The 17716-nt window shown below is 48.9% G+C and overlaps 1 protein-coding gene across 4 annotated transcripts in view; it reads left to right on the top strand.

Annotated features, from left to right (window-relative positions):
* Positions 1-17716, top strand: part of FAM168A (family with sequence similarity 168 member A) — a 169626-nt gene that overhangs the window by 76492 nt on the left and 75418 nt on the right. For all 4 annotated transcript variants that reach the window (XM_061458151.1, XM_061458149.1, XM_061458152.1 and 1 more), the window contains one exon: positions 8905-8992. In XM_061458151.1, coding sequence (XP_061314135.1) covers positions 8905-8992 — 88 coding nt within the window. The remainder of the gene's footprint in view (positions 1-8904; positions 8993-17716) is intronic.

Raw genomic sequence — 17716 nt, 5'->3', positions numbered from 1 at the left:
ATATGCCATATTCAGGCTCCAGGTGCTCCTTGTCTTCCTTGCCTGTCTCTGCCTTTCTCAGGCTAGGATAAGATTTCCTTCCCTGTTTTGTAACGTGCTGTTTGGCATCATATGGTCCATGAGAAAATGAACATGAGCCGGCTTCAGTGTGCGCTCGCAGCCCAGAAAGCAACCGTATCCTGGGCTGCATCCAAAGGAGCGTGACCAGCAGGGCGAAGGAGGTGATCCTGCCCCTCTGCTCTGCTCCTGTGAGACCTCACCTGGAGCATTGTGTGCAGTTCTGGGGTCCTCAACATAAGAAGGACATGGAGCTGTTGGAACAAGTCCAGAGGAGGCCACGAGGATGAGCAGGGGCTGGAGCAGCTCCTGTATGGAGCCAGGCTGAGAACATTGGGGCTGTTGAGCCTGGAGAAGAGAAGCTGTGTGGAGACCTCAGAGCAGCTTCCAGTGTGTGGAGGGGGCTACAAGGATGCTGGAGAGGGACTCTTCATCAGGGACTGCAGTGACAGGACAAGGGGTGATGGGTTCAGACTGAAACAGGGGAAGTTCAGATTGGATGTAAGGAAGGAGTTCTTTCCTGTGAGGGTGCTGAGGCACTGGAATGGGTTGCCCAGGGAAGCTGTGAATGCTCCATCCCTGGCAGTGTTCAAGGCCAGGTTGGACAGAGCCTTGGGTGCCATGGTTTAGTGTGAGGTGTCCCTGCCCATGGCAGGGGGGTTGGAACTGGATGATCTTAAGGTCCTTTCCAACCCAAACCATTCTGTGATTCTATGATTCTGTGATCATCCGTCATTACCTTTTGGATCCTCTGGTTTTTAAGTAAATCATAAACATCAGCAAAAGAAAGGTCAAGATTTTGCCTGCCTCAGCATTTGGTGTTGGACGGGCTGAGATCAGCACATTCAAGAGCTGCTTCATGCTTATAAATTACCCACTTAATTTGTCATACAGTGAGGACGCGAGGGCTGGTTCCTGTTATAGATGGATAACTTCTCTCCAGTGAAAGATGTGGGGTTATTTAGTTATTTATCTTACAATAGGCAATAGGTGATGGGAATGTGGCCCCTTAAGGGCTTGGCTAGGTGTTCCCAGTTGGCCTCCTGTGTCTCCTCAGTGAATAGATGGGTGCTACAGCCTGCGTTTCGAGGGAGATGCTATAGGACTGTAAATGATGCAGCTCATTTGTGTTTTCCTTTTGCTGGTCTTTGACATTGGGTATGTCAAGTGCTGGGCTGGAATCCCTCTCTCTATGGCATTTCCAGTTGGTTTAATTCTTTCCTTCGATCAGTGTCAGCTTCAGCTGAACAGCTTGAGTTTCATCTGTGAGCACTGTCCCACTGGTGGTCATCAAGGCCAGGCTGGGCAGAGCATGGAGCAAGCTGCTCTAGTAGAAGGTGCCCCTGCCCATGTTAGGATATTGGAGCTGGAGGAGCTCTAAGGTCCCTTCCAACCCCAACCATTCCATGATTCTAGGATCTTGCCATTCCTGTCTCCTCTCTCCTGTTGATGTAGTCCTCACTGGTGACATCCCTGGCGGAGGGGACAGCAGGGGACAGCAGCTCATTGCTGAAGCCCTGGCTATGTGTCTTTGTATGTGTTTGCCACATACAAACGCCTTCCACTGCTGCGTGACACAGGGCATCTATGAAGGTAACACAACATCAGCGTAAGTCATGAGTAATGCCATTAAGTCACGTTCAGAGCCTCATGAAAGACTGTACACAAATGATGTTGTGTTCATCACCAGCTGCGTTACAGCCATGGGATCCCAGAGTGGTTTGGGTTCAAGGGACCTTAAAGCTCCTCCAGCTCCAACCCCTGCCACGAGCAGGGACCCCTTCCACTAGAGCAGCTTGCTCCAAGCCCCTGTGTCCAACCTGCCGGGGATGGGGCAGGCACAGACGGATGCAGACGTGCATCCCACATCTGGTTCACATCAGTGCAGACACGCCTGCGTGCAGTAACATCGACTGCTAAAGCATTCCCAAACTGCTGCTTCTCTGCACAGCTTCATTGCCACTGGGAATGCTCCCAGAAAAACAAAACAGGGCTCCAGGCCATGACTGGGAGCTGGAGAACAAGCCTGAAATCAAGTGTAGAAACCCTGTCTGAAACAGCTGATGTTGTCTTAGGATAGAAGCAAAGCTCCTTGCCTGACTTTTGCTGTTAGGTTCCACTGCGTGGGGGCTGTGTAAATGGGGATGTCAATATATGAGTATCAATAGATGCATCTGCAGGATGGTTTGAAGACCAGGGTGACCCTTCTGCTCCGGCTGTGTGAGTTTATGGAGTGCTGCAGGTCCTGGGGAGCTGGAGTTTGTGGTACAGAGTTTGCAGTGATTTAGGTAAAACAAGGCTGGAAAAGAGCTGAAATTACCTTTGAAAGTGAAAACCTAAGAGAACTGCAGGAGAAAAAAGCAATAATCAGGCTCTGGAATGATGCCCTGGATCGATCGCTATAAACATCAAGGTAAAGCTGGAGCAGAGTGGAAGAGGTAAAAGTGAATCTGATATGGTACAAACAAGAGGAGCCATTAATAATTCACTGCTAATGGAAACCTCAGATTTCTTGTGGAGTTTGGCTTTTCATTGCTTTCCCTCTTTGAATTGATTTGGTTTTAAAGGGTGTTTTATTGTATTAATGAAAGCAGAACTATGATTGTGTCAGCTTTGACTTGGTTCTTGACCAAGGTCTGCAAAAGTCAAACGTCTTCCTTCAGATGAGATTTGTTCACTCACATCCTCGGCATGGCTTAGCTGAAAAAGGAGGGAATTAATAAGGAGGTGTTAGTTCTGGGAAATCACTTTGTGTTGTGGCTCCTCCTTACTCTTTGAGGGGGAAAGAAGGGACATAGCTGGAGGGAATGGAAGGGATCCAGAGAGACCACTTGAGAGGTGGCAAGCACCAACCTCATGACGTTCAACAAAGCGAAGTGCGAGGTCCTGCCCCTGCATCGGGGCAATCCCAGGCACAGCTGCAGCTGCAGAGAACACATTGAGAGCAGCCCTGAGGAGGAAGACTTGGGGTGTTGGGTGAGGAGAAGCTCCCCATGACCCGGCTTGAGCCCAGAACCCCCCTCTGTGCTGGGCTGCACCCCCAGAGCGTGAGCAGCAGCTCAGGGAGGGGATCCTGCCCTTCTGCTGTGTGAAGGGGAGACCCCCCCTGCAGCCCTGATCCAGCTCTGGGGCAGCAGCACAAGAGGGACGTGGAGCTGTTGGAGCGAGGCCAGAGGAGGCCATGGAGCTGCTGCGAGGGCTGGAGCAGCTCTGCTCTGGAGCCAGGCTGAGAGAGCTGGGCTGGGGCAGCCTGGAGAAGAGAAGGCTCCTGAAGGGGAGACCTGAGAGCAGCTCCAGTGCCTGAAGGGGCTGCAGGAAAGCTGGAGAGGGGCTTGGGACAAGGGCCTGTAGGGCCAGGCCAAGGGGAATGGCTTGAACCTGCCCGAGGGGAGACTGAGCTGAGCTCTTAGGCAGAAGCTCTTCCCTGGGAGGGTGCTGAGGCGCTGGCACAGGGTGCCCAGAGAAGCTGTGGCTGCCCCATCCCTGGCAGTGCTGAAGGCCAGGTTGAACACAGCGGCTTGGAGCAAGCTGCTCCAGTGGAAGGGGTCCCTTGCCTATGGCAGGGGTTGGGAATATATGAGCTTTAAGTTCACTTCGACCCAAAGCAGTCCGTGGTTCTCTGATCTGTCCGTGTCACTGTTCTAAGAACCCAGTTAAATATGTTTTATTATTATGATGATTTTATTTGCTTAGTCTGAAGGGAAAAGGAGAATAACTGCAAAAACTTGCTGAATCCTGCATGCCAGGTTTATTCCTTTAGGAGTTTTTACATTTCAATGTCATGTTTCTTTCCCTCTACGTGGTAGAAGTGGGAAACACCTATAGTTCTGTATATCAGAGTGGGAAGGGGGTTTTAGATGCAAGATCCACCAATGTGTGCATAGAAATACTTGGGTTAAAGCTTGTTCATATGTTCAAATTCACTGGTACCCACCAGGATTGGAAGATGTGAATGTCTTTGAGAAGCAGCCAAGGTGGTCACGGTGTTTTCAATGGCATGAAGTAACCTAACAATAACCAGGGTAAGATGTTCCTTTTGAGTTGAGTCTGCAGTGGATGGAAGGTGGTGGCGATGCCTGTGCTGGCCATTGAGTGCTCCGAGTGCTCCTCGAGGAAGAGCATCACAGAATCGTGGAATGGTTTGGGTTGGAAGGACCTTAAAGCTCATCCCAGCACAAGCATTTTCATTTCCCTTCTTGTGCTGCTTGGAGATCCCCTGTGCAAACGTGCTTTGAGTGGCACGTTGGCCTGCTCATGGCATGGTGGCCACCCGACCACCGACCTCTCTTGTATTGCTGTTTGCCCTTCATCAAGTCATTTCCTAGTGCAGTGGGAGCATGTCATGCACTTGCATAGGGAAGAGAAAAGGGATGAAAATGTAACCAGGTTACAGGCAGAAAGTATCCTGAGACTGTTTGCTAACAGCTTATTCCCATGGCATTCCTGCTGGAGCTCCTCCTTCAGCTCCTTGCTGGAGCCTCAGCAGCTTGTGAGCATCACTGTTGGGGGGATTAGGATGCAGGGGAAGCTCTGTGCAATAGAGAAATACTGGTGTTTGCCTGTTTATAATGAATTCCTGTTGGTCTTTTCGTTGTGTATTCATGGCCACAAGCAAGTGCTGCAAGTTATTGGGGTGAAGGAGGTTTAATTTTGCTAATCCTGTTTTATTCCCATTCCATTGTAGCTTTTCGAATGGCACAATGTGGTGCCTGTAATGACTTTTAAATGGATTTTGGGATGATATTGTCTTGCAGGATGTATTGGAAGCTCATCTAAATGTGCTTTAATGCTAGATTCTGGAAAGAAAGAAAAGCATCCATCTGAAATGCTGTTTGCATGAACTCCTTCGTGCTGGCTGGAGATAACACCCTGCATACCAAGCAGAGACGAAGCACCAGCCTCTTCCTCACAATGCACTCAAACCCCTGTAATGATTATAATCTTTGTATCCTAGCTAAAAAGCATTTTCTTTCTTCCTTCTCACTAAGAGTGTTTTACCATTTACCTAAAGCAAGCCAGATGGATGCAGTAGTTCTCACCAAATTATGATTTATTTGTACTCTTGACACCCAGAAAATCATAGAATCATGGAATGGTTTTGGTTGGAAGGAACCTTAAAGATCTGAAATGGTGTCACAGCTGCATTGCTTAAGTGCCTTGTTCGGTGCTGTTACCACTTCATCTGGGCTACATCGGCCTTCCAGTGCCCAAAGGGGCTCCAGGAAAGCTGGAGAGGGGCTTGGGACAAGGGCCTATAGGGCCAGGCCAAGGGGAATGGCTTGAACCTGCCCGAGGGGAGACTGAGCTGAGCTCTTAGGCAGAAGCTCTTCCCTGGGAGGGTGCTGAGGCGCTGGCACAGGGTGCCCAGAGAAGCTGTGGCTGCCCCATCCCTGGCAGTGCTCAAGGCCAGGTTGGACACAGGGGCTTGGAGCAAGCTGCTCCAGTGGAAGGGGTCCCTGCCCATGGCAGGGGTTGGAACTGAAGGAGCTTTAAGGTCCCTTCAACCCAAACCAGGCTGGGGTTCCATTATTTAATGATACATTAAGAACTGGTGTGGGGATCTCCCAATGTTCCCAGGCATACAGCACCATAGGCACATTTGTTGGGAGCATGGTCCAGTGTCAGGCATCATACTCTTAGTTGGGTGTCCAGGCCATGAAAACTGAGCCTGGATATTGGTTTTCCTCTTGGGCACACAAGGATGGCTGCATGGTTGAAGGTCCTTGCTGCCTAAAAGCCTGTCTGAAAGGGTGTCTGGGCAAGAGGAGGAATTGCTCTATCCCTTGGGATGCTTTCCAAATGCCACCATCTTGGCTGCAGGGGACGCACTGAGGCAAGCAGCTTGCTTTGAACCTACAACACCCTTACTTCTTCTGATGCCTCCGCTTGCTTGGGTTATGAGAAGGAGTGTGTGATTGCTGCCCCTCCACCTTCCCCAGGGCATCTGTGGTTTAGTGTCTATAAATGCCTGTCACACTCCCTGCCCCACTGGGCATTTCTTGTCTGGGCTTGAAGAGTCCTAGTAGTGATTTAACAGTTAATTATAGCCAGGAAATCTCTGCAACCCTCTAACACCTTTGTCTCTCAAGTCCTATTTGTGACATCTACTACTTGAAGCATCTTGACTAGTAGTAACCCTGGGCTATATGTATTCCTAGTGTTTCACTTCAGAACTGAACTGCCCTTTGAAGGTGACTCCCATTGACTGGTTGTTTCTGTCTATGTAGTGAGCTTGGCGTGTGGGGACCAGATTCCTTCCAGAGCTTCACTCCAGTTGCCTGTCACACATTCTCCAATGTCTCTTGGGACCCAGAAATCTGTATCGGTGGTGGCCATACTGGTGATGTCCCTTAGGCAGTGTCAAACCATGTGTCAGCTGGGGCCCAGGCTGCAAACCAGACTAAATCTGGTTCAAAGGAAGACCTCGATGTGCAGAGGGTGTAACCAAAGGAATCTTAGCACAAAGTGCTTTGATTGCCTGATCATGTCTGATTGAATCATTGAATCCCAGGTTGAAGGGACCTCAAGGATCATCTGCTCCAAGCTTTCCAGGCACAGCATGACCCAGACTGGATGCCCAGCACCCTGTGCAGCCCCATCTTAACAGTGTCCAGCACTGGGGAGTCACCGCTTCCCTGGGGACATTATTCCAATGGCTGCTTGTTCTCATTGGGAGGCATTTCCCTCTTGTGTCCAGTGGGAATCTCCCCAGCAGTAACTTGTGCCCATCGCCCCTGGGCTTCCCCATGGGACTCCTTGTCCAAAGGGAGTCTCCATCTTCCCTGTAGCCCCCCTTTAACTCCTGGCACAGACTGAGCTGAGCTCTTAGGCAGAAGCTCTTCCCTGTGAGGGTGCTGAGGCGCTGGCACAGGGTGCCCAGAGGAGCTGTGGCTGCCCCATCCCTGGCAGTGTTCAAGGCCAGGTTGGACACAGGGGCTTGGAGCAAGCTGCTCTAGGGTAAGGTCCCTGCCTGTGGCAGGGGTTGGAACTGGATGAGCTTTAAGGTCCCTTCCAACCCAAACCAAGCTGGGATTCTATGAAGATGGAATTTGTTGTAAGCAGTGATGTCTAGGTGTCACATAATGCATGTTCCCTATCTCAGAGATGGATGACATTGGGTTTTACCCTGAAAAGGAGAACTGAAGCCATAAGGCAAGGATCCATTTGCCAGGGACTGGCTCACAGCACAGCCTGGTGACACGAGGACCAAATGGCCCTAAAATCCTTATCCTGGAACGTAAATCCCAGCTCTAATGTCTCATGGATGGAAAGTGTTGTGTTCATTTTCCTCTTGGTCTTACGTTAGTGATTTACTCATGAAATCTATGTCCTCTTCCAGCATTTTTCATCTCTGTGACTCCCTTTGCTGTGGGAATTGCTCCTTCTGGGCTAACTCGGGGGTGGAGGGATGGCCAAATAATTTAGCAGTGAGTGTTGTCAAGTCCCTTGGTGCCAGCGTTTACCATTTGACTCCTTTCCTATCCTGAGGTGAAGAGGAAGGAGGAAATGCCCTAACAAATTGCCCATCCATCAGGAGAGGCTTGCTCGGGAAGAATGGGTTTAGGTAGGAAGTGTCAGATAATACATTTAGAGACAAAACCCTCGCGTTTTGCAGCAAGAGCGCTGAGCTTCGTGTGTGAAGTTGTCACTCGATGGCGGTGGAGACAAATGGGGAGCCTAATAAAGCTTAATGACTGATTTTCCCATTCATCAGAAGTGAGAATGTGCTTCATTAAGATAATTAACTGAGCCGCTTGCTTCGCTGACAGTGAGGAGACACGAATTCCCAAGTTCCTGGCTTTCCTCTAAATAAAACAAGGAGCAAACCCAGCCCTGCCTCATCATCCGTACTGGGGGAGAAGCACAAAGGCTGTTAAAATCTCATTGCTCCTCAGAGCAGCTTCCAGTGTCTGAAGGGGGCTACAGGGATGCTGGAGTGGGACTCTTTAACAGGGACTGTAATGGTAGGATAAGGGAGAATGGGTTCAAACAGACACAGGGGAGATTTAGGTTGGATCTAAGGAAGAAGCTCTTTATTGGAACAGAAACAGCCTGCCCAGAGAAGCTCTGGCTGCCCCATCCCAAGGCCAGGTTGGACACAGGGGCTTGGAGCAAGCTGCTCTAGTGGAAGGTGTCCCTGCCTATGGCAGGGGTTGGAACAGGAGGAGCTTTAAGGTCCCTTCCAAGCCAAACCAGGCTGCAATTCTATGGTTCTATGCTTGTCTTTGATCTGTGGCTGCATCTCCCCATGTGGGACATGGGATGTGGACCCTAGTGGTGGGGTGTGATGGGGGCACTGGGCACTCAGCTCAGCCTCACACAGGACCCCAGCCTTGGGCTCAAACTTATTGGAGCCAGCTCACACTGAGAGCTCCCACATGTTTGCCACCCTCCATCTCACCAGCAGCAAATGGTCTTTTATCTGAAAGGTCAAGTCTGCGCTGGGGTTGTTTTTATCACCCAGCAATGACGAGCTCCTCAAGCAGGGAGAATTCCTTGCCTGAATCTCCACCTTCTCCTCTTTGTTCATGGCAAGCCAGAAGTGGGGTCATGAGTCCGGACCCCTGAAGGCAGGGATGTGTAAAATTAATCTGCTCTGGGTACGTTTGTAGGCAGAATATACAGCAGTGAAGAAGTTTGGGGAATTAACTGAGAGCTCCATAACCTCAATTATTAAATATGCTATGTGGTTGTAATGCCTCACTGTAAATCCTTCCCTTCGCAGCTCTTCGTGTCCTGAATTATAACGCAGTGATTCTATCATGTAGCAAGAGACTCTCTGCAAGAAGATACCTCTGGAGCTAACGTAAAGCAATCGTCTCACCTCTGCTTTTCTTTTGTCCTCAGAGTTCCCAGTCTTCCATCATGAACCCTGTTTACAGCCCCGTCCAACCTGGGGCTCCCTATGGAAACCCGAAGAACATGGCATACACAGGTAGGACCAGTGTCCAATGGCTCTTCCATCTATGTCTGTACTCAGTGCTGGGAGCAGATGATCATTAATGCATGCTTCATCCCTTAATGAAGGGAGAAAGAGTTCCCATAGGGAGCCAGATGGGAATGTGGCTTGTAGGGAAAGCTCTTCAGCAAAGCCAGTGCAGTAGAGGTTAGTGAGGAGAACTGGATCTGAATTCATAAGGTAAGGATGTCCTGGAAATCCTAAAGAAAAGGGTCAAAAGGGGGGTTCTTTAGACCAACAAAACACACAAGGAGTTGCTGGAGGTCTTATATGGACCTGAACTGAGTGTGAGCGTGTGCTGGAGTCATTCTCCTGCGGAGGTGCAGGTCCCATAGACACTGGGATATATTGTTGTTACAGGTGGTGATTTAAGTGCCATGATTACGGATCTTGTTTTGCATTCACATTATGCTTTGCTTGAGTTCTTCTTGTGTTGATCAGCAAGGCTGAGGTCTGGTTCAAGTCTGTCTTCAGAACCGCGTTGTCTAAAATGTCATTTTGAACACTTGAAAAGGACATGGAAATATGTGTACCATAATTATGTTATTAGTGGGGAACCAAAGTGTATTGATACGGAAAGAACTGAGCTCAGAGAGGAGCAATGCTTCAGAAGAAGAAAACCTCAGCTGAGGTGTGTCTGTGGTTTTCCCTATGGATTATGTTCATCATGTCTTCTTCTGCTGTGTGAACTCCCTACTAAACCAGCCTTGGGAGACTCCTTCTAACACTTCAAGTGTCATGTTGTGCTAAGACTTACCTTTGCATTGCCAGTTGCATGTGTTGGCTTCTACCTAATGTGTGAAATCGCTTGGGAATGGGCTTTTGTGGAGCAGGATGGTCAACAGCAAAGGGAAATCAATGTCAGATGATCTCAGCTACTTCATTTACAATATATCCTCACTGACTTAGGTGGCTCTTTCAGCTGGTACATCAGTAGGGCTGTGAGGAGACCTGTCTGAGACCCTGGGGAGCAGAGTTCCTCAAAGGTGTTTTGCCCTGTTCTTATTCACCCTTTCTTTTCCCCCATCAAATTGACGCATGCTGCTTTGTTGCAGATACAGGAGCTTGGGGGACCTTTGGTCTCACGGTCAAAACACAAGAGGCTTGCAAAAGAAAATGTCTCTGTGAGTAACAGGCTCTTCAAAACTATCCCTATTGTGAGAGGACTGCAGGCTCCAGCAGTGCTTGGGTGATTGAAGGAGCTCAGGAGTGCAGTTATTTTCCTATACTAGAAGTACAAGCAGTTTTGTGCTTTTCAGCACAAGGAGGGTTTGGACAAGAGTCTGCTCCTCTCCCACTTTTCCTTTTGGTGTGTGCTCAAAGCTCCCCCTTAATATCCATTCAGAGTAGATTTTCTCTGTGTGCTTTCATACAAAAGTGAATGTTGAAGAAGCTTTCTGACACTTGCTAAGACAATTCTATTTCAGTATTGAGGTGTGGGTTGGGTGGAGTTTGTACCTTGAGCCTTCTGGAAGGAGAATTTCAGAGGGTGATCTCAGGTTTAGGTGAATGTATTCCACATGACTGCATTCTGAAGTCATTGCCCCTCACTGCAAGAGAGACACTGAGGGGCTGGAGTGGGGCCAGAGAAGGGCAGCGGAGCTGGTGCAGGGCCTGGAGCCCAAGTGTGATGGGGAAGGGCTGAGGGACCTGGGGGGTTCAGTGTGGAGAAGAGAAGGCTCAGGGGGGACCTGATGGCTGCCTGCAAGTGCCTGAGAGGAGGATGGAGCCAGGAGGGGCTGGGCTCTGCTCCCAAGGAACAAGGGATGGGACAAGAGGAACCGGCCTCCAGCTGCACCAGGGCAGGTTTAGATGGAGCTGAGGAACAATTCCTGCCCCAGAGGGTGCTCAGGCATTGGAACAGGCTGCCCAGGGCAGGGCTGCAGGGACCGTCCCTGCAAGGGTTCACACCCCATGGAGACGAGGCCTCAGTGCCATGGGGCAGTGGTGGCCTTGGCAGTGCTGGGAACGGTTGGACTGGATGATCCTGAAGGTCTTTTCCAACCTGGTTGATTCTGTGATTCTGTTCTAAGTTGAGCATCAACATTAATAGGATGTTAGCTTCTAAAATAACATGTTGGTCAGTCACTCCAATGCACTTCAATGCATAAAGCTGCTGCCCTCCTTGGCCAGCTTGTGCCACCTCTGGTAGTGCTCATGGTGAGGTGGCCCCCATGAGTCTGGTTTCACCCCAACGCATTGGACTTGAGGCATTTGTCTTCCAGAGGCTGTGGTGTATGAAGAGGAATCAGGGCAGATGTGCAGGAGGAGCTTGGAGGAATAAAGCTGGAGGCAGATGAGGCTTGAAAATCTATAAGAAGGTCCTTAGTTATGTCAGTGGAAATCCAAGAGGAAAGATTCAAGCGACTGCTTGAACATAGGACATCGAAGCAGGAGTTGAATCATGTTAATACTTGGTTTTCCCATTCCACAGGTTTAAGGTAAGGAGTCAGGGGGCTGAATTCCTACAGTTAAGTCCCAAAGTAGAGAATAGGTTAAGAAGTGTTTAAACAAAGAACTATTTTCCTTGCTAGGCAAATAGTATTAGAAAAGCATTTAAATATGAATTTGTTGGAATACTTAACGAAAGACCTAAAGTTGTATTTTCTTCCCTTCTTTTGCAATATAAGTTTTATTCTTTGTAGAGAAAAGAGGCAACTCCCCTTTGGAAGTTATTGAAAGAAGGTTGCTGAGTCTCCTGCATGACAGGCTCTGTCTACCTAATTCTTGCATTCTGTGCTTCATTTCTATTGCTTCAACTTGTGTCGTTTAGCTGTGGATCAGTTTCTGATGTAGCCACAAGCTGTTCTGGAGGATAATTAAACACATAGAGCTAAATAAAATAGACCTTTCACAGGAGAAGCATAAAGTTCAGGATTAGTAGATGCTTCCACCTCAAATTGCTTTGAAAATTGCTTTTGGGAATGGCTTGAACCTGCCCGAGGGGAGACTGAGCTGAGCTCTTGGGCAGAAGCTCTTCCCTGGGAGGGTGCTGAGCTGGAGGAGCTTTAAGGTCCCTTCCAACCCAAACCAGTCTGGGATCCTATGACATGGAGAGAATAATCTCACTGCAAATGTGTCCAGCACCAGGTTTGTGCTCCAGCAAGTCCTGGTTCCTTGTGCTCGGCTGGCGACTGCTTCCACTTCGCTACTTCAGTGGATTTTAGACCATCAGCAGAAGCAGTGTTTGAGTGCTGTTTCCTATTTAATTAGACCAGACTGTAATTAACGTGGAGCTTCTGTAAGCTGTCATTTCAGTTGAGTTTAAGGGCTCTCATTTGTTTTTGCCTTACTGGTACAATTCACTTTACCTGCCCCAATGTGAGCTCCTGAACCTCCTGCTTTTCCTTTCAACGTTCTCCTTGTGTCCGCTTTTACTTAGGCATCAGTCCTGCAGCAAGTAGAGCGGCTCGATGGTGTGGAATCAGGGATGAAGAAGCAGTGTGCCCTGTAGCTTGTTTGACTTCAAGCATGAAGCTCTACAAGTGTTTGTTATAGCTCACACTATTAGCATTTTCCCTACCAGAAGGTGATTAATATGCAGATGAGCTGCTGTGATTGATGAACCTTCAGTAGAGTGGCTCTGGAGCTGTCATAGTTACGACTGGGTAATAAATGGTACTGAAATCCAAGAGGCAAAGATGGGAAGCAGCGTATTATATCTCCAAGCAATGTTCTCCAGCTTGAGAAGGGGGAATGGCTTTAACCTGCCCAAGGGGAGACTGAGATGAGCTCTTAGGCAGAAGCTCTTCCCTGGGAGGGTGCCGAGGTGCTGGCACACGGTGCCCAGAGAAGTGGTAGGATGTAAAGCCTGGGAATCCCAATGGCATTGTGTGAATGTGTTGGATACCCTCATTCCTTCTCCCAGGGCTTTTCCTGCTTTGCCAGGTGGAGCCCCCAGCCTCCCCATGTCTTTGCAGCAGGAATTCCCTTGTCTCCTTTGCTACTCAGCCTTGTCTCTTTTACTCAGTTCCTTTTTCTGTCTTGTATCTATCATGGATTCAGGGTTGTGCCATGGATCTTCTGCTGCTTCTCCACTTGTTTTTTGCCATGGGAAGGACTGGAAGTTAGCACCCTCCAACACCCCCTTCCCTGCCTTTATAGGAAGGATTCTCAGGCAAGCCCCTCTGCTGCTCTCCTGGTCCTTCTCCTTCTTGCATCTCATTCCCTGGAGTCTCTTGCTCCATCCCAGCTCTTTTCCCTTCCCTCTTGCAGCCTGACCCAGCTGGCAGGCACTTGGCAGGCCCGGGAGAGCTGGATTCATTTCACCAGGAGGAACCTGATGCCTTTTAACAAAAGGGCTTTGTGTGACTGGGGTCTGTTTAGCTGCCATTCCCAAGTGGATTAACCTGGATTGCCCAGGGGTACTTGTAGGGAACCTCTGCAGCACATAAATGTGTAATAACTGTTCAAGGGGAGGTGCTTGGCAAGTTTCTGGGAAGTATTTTGGGAAGCAGAGGAGCCTAAAGCAAGGAAAACTTGGAATCACATTTACAATTCATCTGTGATGGTCCTGCAAGAGCCAGTACGTTCTTCCTCATCTGAAAGCATAAAATAGTCTTATTTCTGATGATTTAAGGGGAGGTCCTGGGGAAAAGCTTGATCATTTGTATGTAAAGTCTGGTGTCTCCCTGAGTCACTTGTCACCCTGCGTTACACTATCTGCAAGGTCTGGGTTCATTAGCTTTCCCATTTAATTGCTCTTCCTCCTTCTTTTCAATGGCAACCTCTCTGTGGGGCTCCTGAGAGCATCGAGAAAGATATGAGGGTAATGTCATTTTAACTGATGGGATAATGCCCATGTGGGGTTATAGCTACAAGATTCTGTGACAGAGGATAGGTGAGGCTGGTAGGGAAATAGCTGAGTCATGGAATCCCAGCCTGGTTTGGGATGATGGGACCTTAAAGCCCATCCACCTCCAACCCCTGCCACAGGCAGGGACCCCTTCCACTAGAGCAGCTTGCTCCAAGCCCCTGTGTTCAACACTGCCAGGGATGGGGCAGCCACAGCTTCTCTGGGCACCCTCTGCCAGTGCCCCACCATGTATTAATTGCTGTTGCTTTGTGTTGATGGGAAGCATTGGTTCGATATTCTCCTTCTGAAACCTTGGAGATCTTTTGGAAGGAATCCCCAAAGGGTTAAGGGTTTGTGTGAGCCGATGCTTCCATGTTCGTGAACCACACTGGCAGGCTGAGCAAGGCTGGAGCCAAATTTCTATAGGCATCAGAGTGTAATTCTGTCTAAATCCTCATAGAAAGGTGGAGAACAGGAATGTGGTCATGGTCAGAGCTGTTCTCTGGGCTCTGCGTTGACCAGTTCTGCTTCCTGAGGATGGGTTTCCTCTCCCAACCTCTGTATCTTTACTGTTGTATGAGTGAGCCCTGCTCTGCCCTCTTTGGACATGCCCCATCCCTGGCAGTGTTCAAGGCCAGGTTGGACACAGGGGCTTGGAGCAAGCTGCTCCAGTGGAAGGTGTCTCTGCCTGTGGCAGGGGTTGGAGTTGGATGAGCTTTAGGGTCCCTCCCAATCCAAACCATTCCATGATGCTATGACAAGGAAAGCTCCAGTTCTTCCTCCAGCACATCGAGCTCTCCCACTTGTGATTTGGGTCCTCTGTACAGGACCTCTATGCTCCAGAAGAGCAAGATGCATCCCTGAGGGCTGTTTCCTGCATTCCCAAGCTGCAGACTCCCAAGTTTTGTCATTTTTTCTTTCCCCAAAGGTGAACCCACAACATTTGTTTGGACATAATGGTTAACAGAGGGAATTGGCATCATCCGCCCTCCGGTCACTGGCTTTGTTGTCAGGACACGAGATGCGAGCTCCTCACACGTGTTTCCATCCTAATCTCTGTCATTGGTATTCATTGGTGAACCTCAGACACAAGTGACCTGATTTGCACTTGCCTCTTCATTTAATTCAATGCTGTGTAGGAAGCTGGTACCCCCCCATTTTGTAGAAGACAGAAGGATGCTCCAATAGGGTTTTTACAGTCGGCTTTTAATCCTCCTTTGCATGTTCTTTGTGGGCAAAAATAATTCTAGCCTTGATTTCAGCCTTTCTCATTAACTTGAACTGAAAACTTTGCTGCATGACTCTCTGCAGAGGCTGAGCCTTTCAGAGCAGTTCTTTGGACAAAAAACCCTCAGTGTATTTATGCCTTCGATGCCGAAGCAGGCAGGGTTGAGGTGCTTCCTCCTCACTTCTGCTTTTAGACCTTCATGCCTGTCTCCTCCTTCCATGTACTGGGAAATGCCACTTGTGGATTTAACGAGGTGCTCCATTGCTTATCAGTTGTGTAAACCCGGACTTTTAAGCCGTGTTGAGGGTGTGGAATTGATTTCAGGCTGCTGAAAAATGGATGAAGTGGGTGCAGTGAATATTTTCCCTCCGGCGTTTCTTCATGTTTATTAATCGGTGTGTATGGAGCAGGCAGGCAGATCCTCGTTGACTGGGGGAAGAACGAGCTCTGATTGTGTAAACTCTGGTTAGTTCTATGTTTAAATGCATCATTTTCATCCAGGAATACGTCCAACCAACTTGCTGAATTCCTCAGTGTTGAAAGCTCTTGGAGTTTCAGTGCTCTGCTTGGCTGATCCGTGATGGATAATTCACCGTCTTCCTAACAAATGAATTCATGGGCTTCCTTGATGTTCTAAAAAAGGAGAAAATCCCTAAGGAAACAAAGATGAATTTTCTTTTTTGGGGTAGTGAAGGAGAAGGAAGCAGAGGAGCTTTGGGTGAGATTCATAGAATGGTTTGGGTTGGAAAGCTCATCCAGTTCCAACCCCTTTGCCGTGGGCAGGGACACCTTCCACTATACGAGATCACTCAAGATCAGGGTTATTCATGAGTGTGTTCAATAGCTCTAGGCTGTATTGGGGAGGTTCTCCTGCCAACAGCAGCACCGTTGGCTGATGGGCATGGAGGTCACCTCACTTCGGTCACCTATGGGTGGATGGTGGTGGTGGTGGTGCAGAATAGGTCTTGGTAGACAGAAGCGTGGGTGGCATCTACCTGTGTCCCATGACGTGTTTTGAAGCCTTTTAGTGTTGGAAATGGAGGCACATAAAGCTCCTTTGAAGAAAACAATCCATAACACCTCCTTACGGATGCTCGTAGGCTCAGCTGCTTTGGAGTTTGGTCCGACTGATGTCAACCTTCCAAGGAGTTCCATAGCAACTTCAGGGAACAGCCTTCACCCCTTGTTTTGCAACTGTTTGTAGAAGGTTTGACACGCTTTTGAGTTCCCCTGTGTTGTAAATAAACACAAGAGCCTCAGATCTTAAAAGCAAACAAACCCCATGTTATGTGCTCCTGAATGCCCCCATTGTGTGTCCTACGTGCTCGGGGAGGACGTGGAGCTGGTTTAGGCTCTGCCTCATTTCTTGGCTGCAATATTGATTCTGTTTTTCCCTATAGTGCAAAAAGAAATGCAAGGATTAAATGACTGGGGCTGAAGAGAGCTGGAGGAAAAGTGTATAATGCAGGGAAGAGAAAGAACACGTAGCTGGAAAGAAGAGATGCCTTAAAAACATGCTTTGAAGGGGAAATGGCTCCATTTAAAGGAAATAAAAGGTGAATGGAGAATTTTCTTGTGTGTTGGTTACTTCTGGAAAGTATTGGCACATAATGGGAATTTCATAGCAGCCTTCCAGTGTTTGAAGGGGGCTGCAAGGATGCTGGAGAGGGACTCTTCATCAGGGACTGCAGTGATAGGACAAGGGGTGATGGGTTCAAACTGAAACAGGGGAAGTTCAGGTTGGAGATAAGGCAGAAGCTCTTCCCTGTGAGGGTGCTGAGGCGCTGGCACAGGGTGCCCAGAGAAGCTGTGGCTGCCCCATCCCTGGCAGTGTTCAAGGCCAGGTTGGACACAGGGGCTTGGAGCAAGCTGCTCCAGTGGAAGGGGTCCCTGCCCGTGGCAGGGGTTGGAGGTGGATGGGCTTTAAGGTCCCTTCCAACCCAAAGCACTCTGGGATTCTATGTATTCTATGTTCCCTTCACTTCTATGTGTTTTCCTATATATTCCCTTTGTTTTGGAGCCTCTTTGTAGGCAGTCAAAGATCACATTGCCATCGTGGTATCATCTCTAGGGCGCTTCGGTTCTCCATGCCTCTTGGACATATTGCCAAGTCACTTTTGATATGCCATACATCAAATCTTGCACTTATTTAGGCCTCATGGCTTTCCAAGCCCCCATAATTATATCCTCCTTCCCTGTAACTGTCTCTGGATGCACAGTTTGCTCTGTTGAGAAACCTCCTGGTGTGGGTGATGTTCCTACTATAAACCCTCTACCATGAGGCTGGTTTAGGGACCTCCGTCCCTAACACAGCTCCTTTCACAAAGCTATGCTGTCCCCCTTCAAATTATAGCATATATGGAAAAAATATTAGATCAACATACGTTGTTCTCGACATGAAAAGGACATGGAACTGTTGGAACAAGTCCAGAGGAGGCCGCAAGAATGATCAGGGGCTGGAGCAGCTCCTGTATGGAGCCAGGCTGAGAACATTGGGGCTGTTGAGGCTGGAGAAGAGAAGCTGCGTGGAGACCTCAGAGCAGCTTCCAGTGTGTGGAGGGGGCTACAAGGATGCTGGAGAGGGACTCTTCATTAGGGACTGGAGTGATAGGACAAGGGGTGATGGGTTCAAACTGAAACAGGGAAGTTCAGGTTGGAGATACGGAGAAAATTCTTT

This window comes from Pezoporus flaviventris, unplaced genomic scaffold (genome assembly GCF_033815535.1).
Source record: "Pezoporus flaviventris isolate CSIRO_AGI_PZ_B2104156 unplaced genomic scaffold, CSIRO_AGI_Pfla_v1 ptg000025l, whole genome shotgun sequence".
In the NCBI taxonomy this organism is placed as follows: Eukaryota; Metazoa; Chordata; class Aves; order Psittaciformes; family Psittacidae; genus Pezoporus; species Pezoporus flaviventris.
Note: the sequence above shows the minus strand (reverse complement) of the source record. Positions and strands in the feature narration are given on the sequence as shown.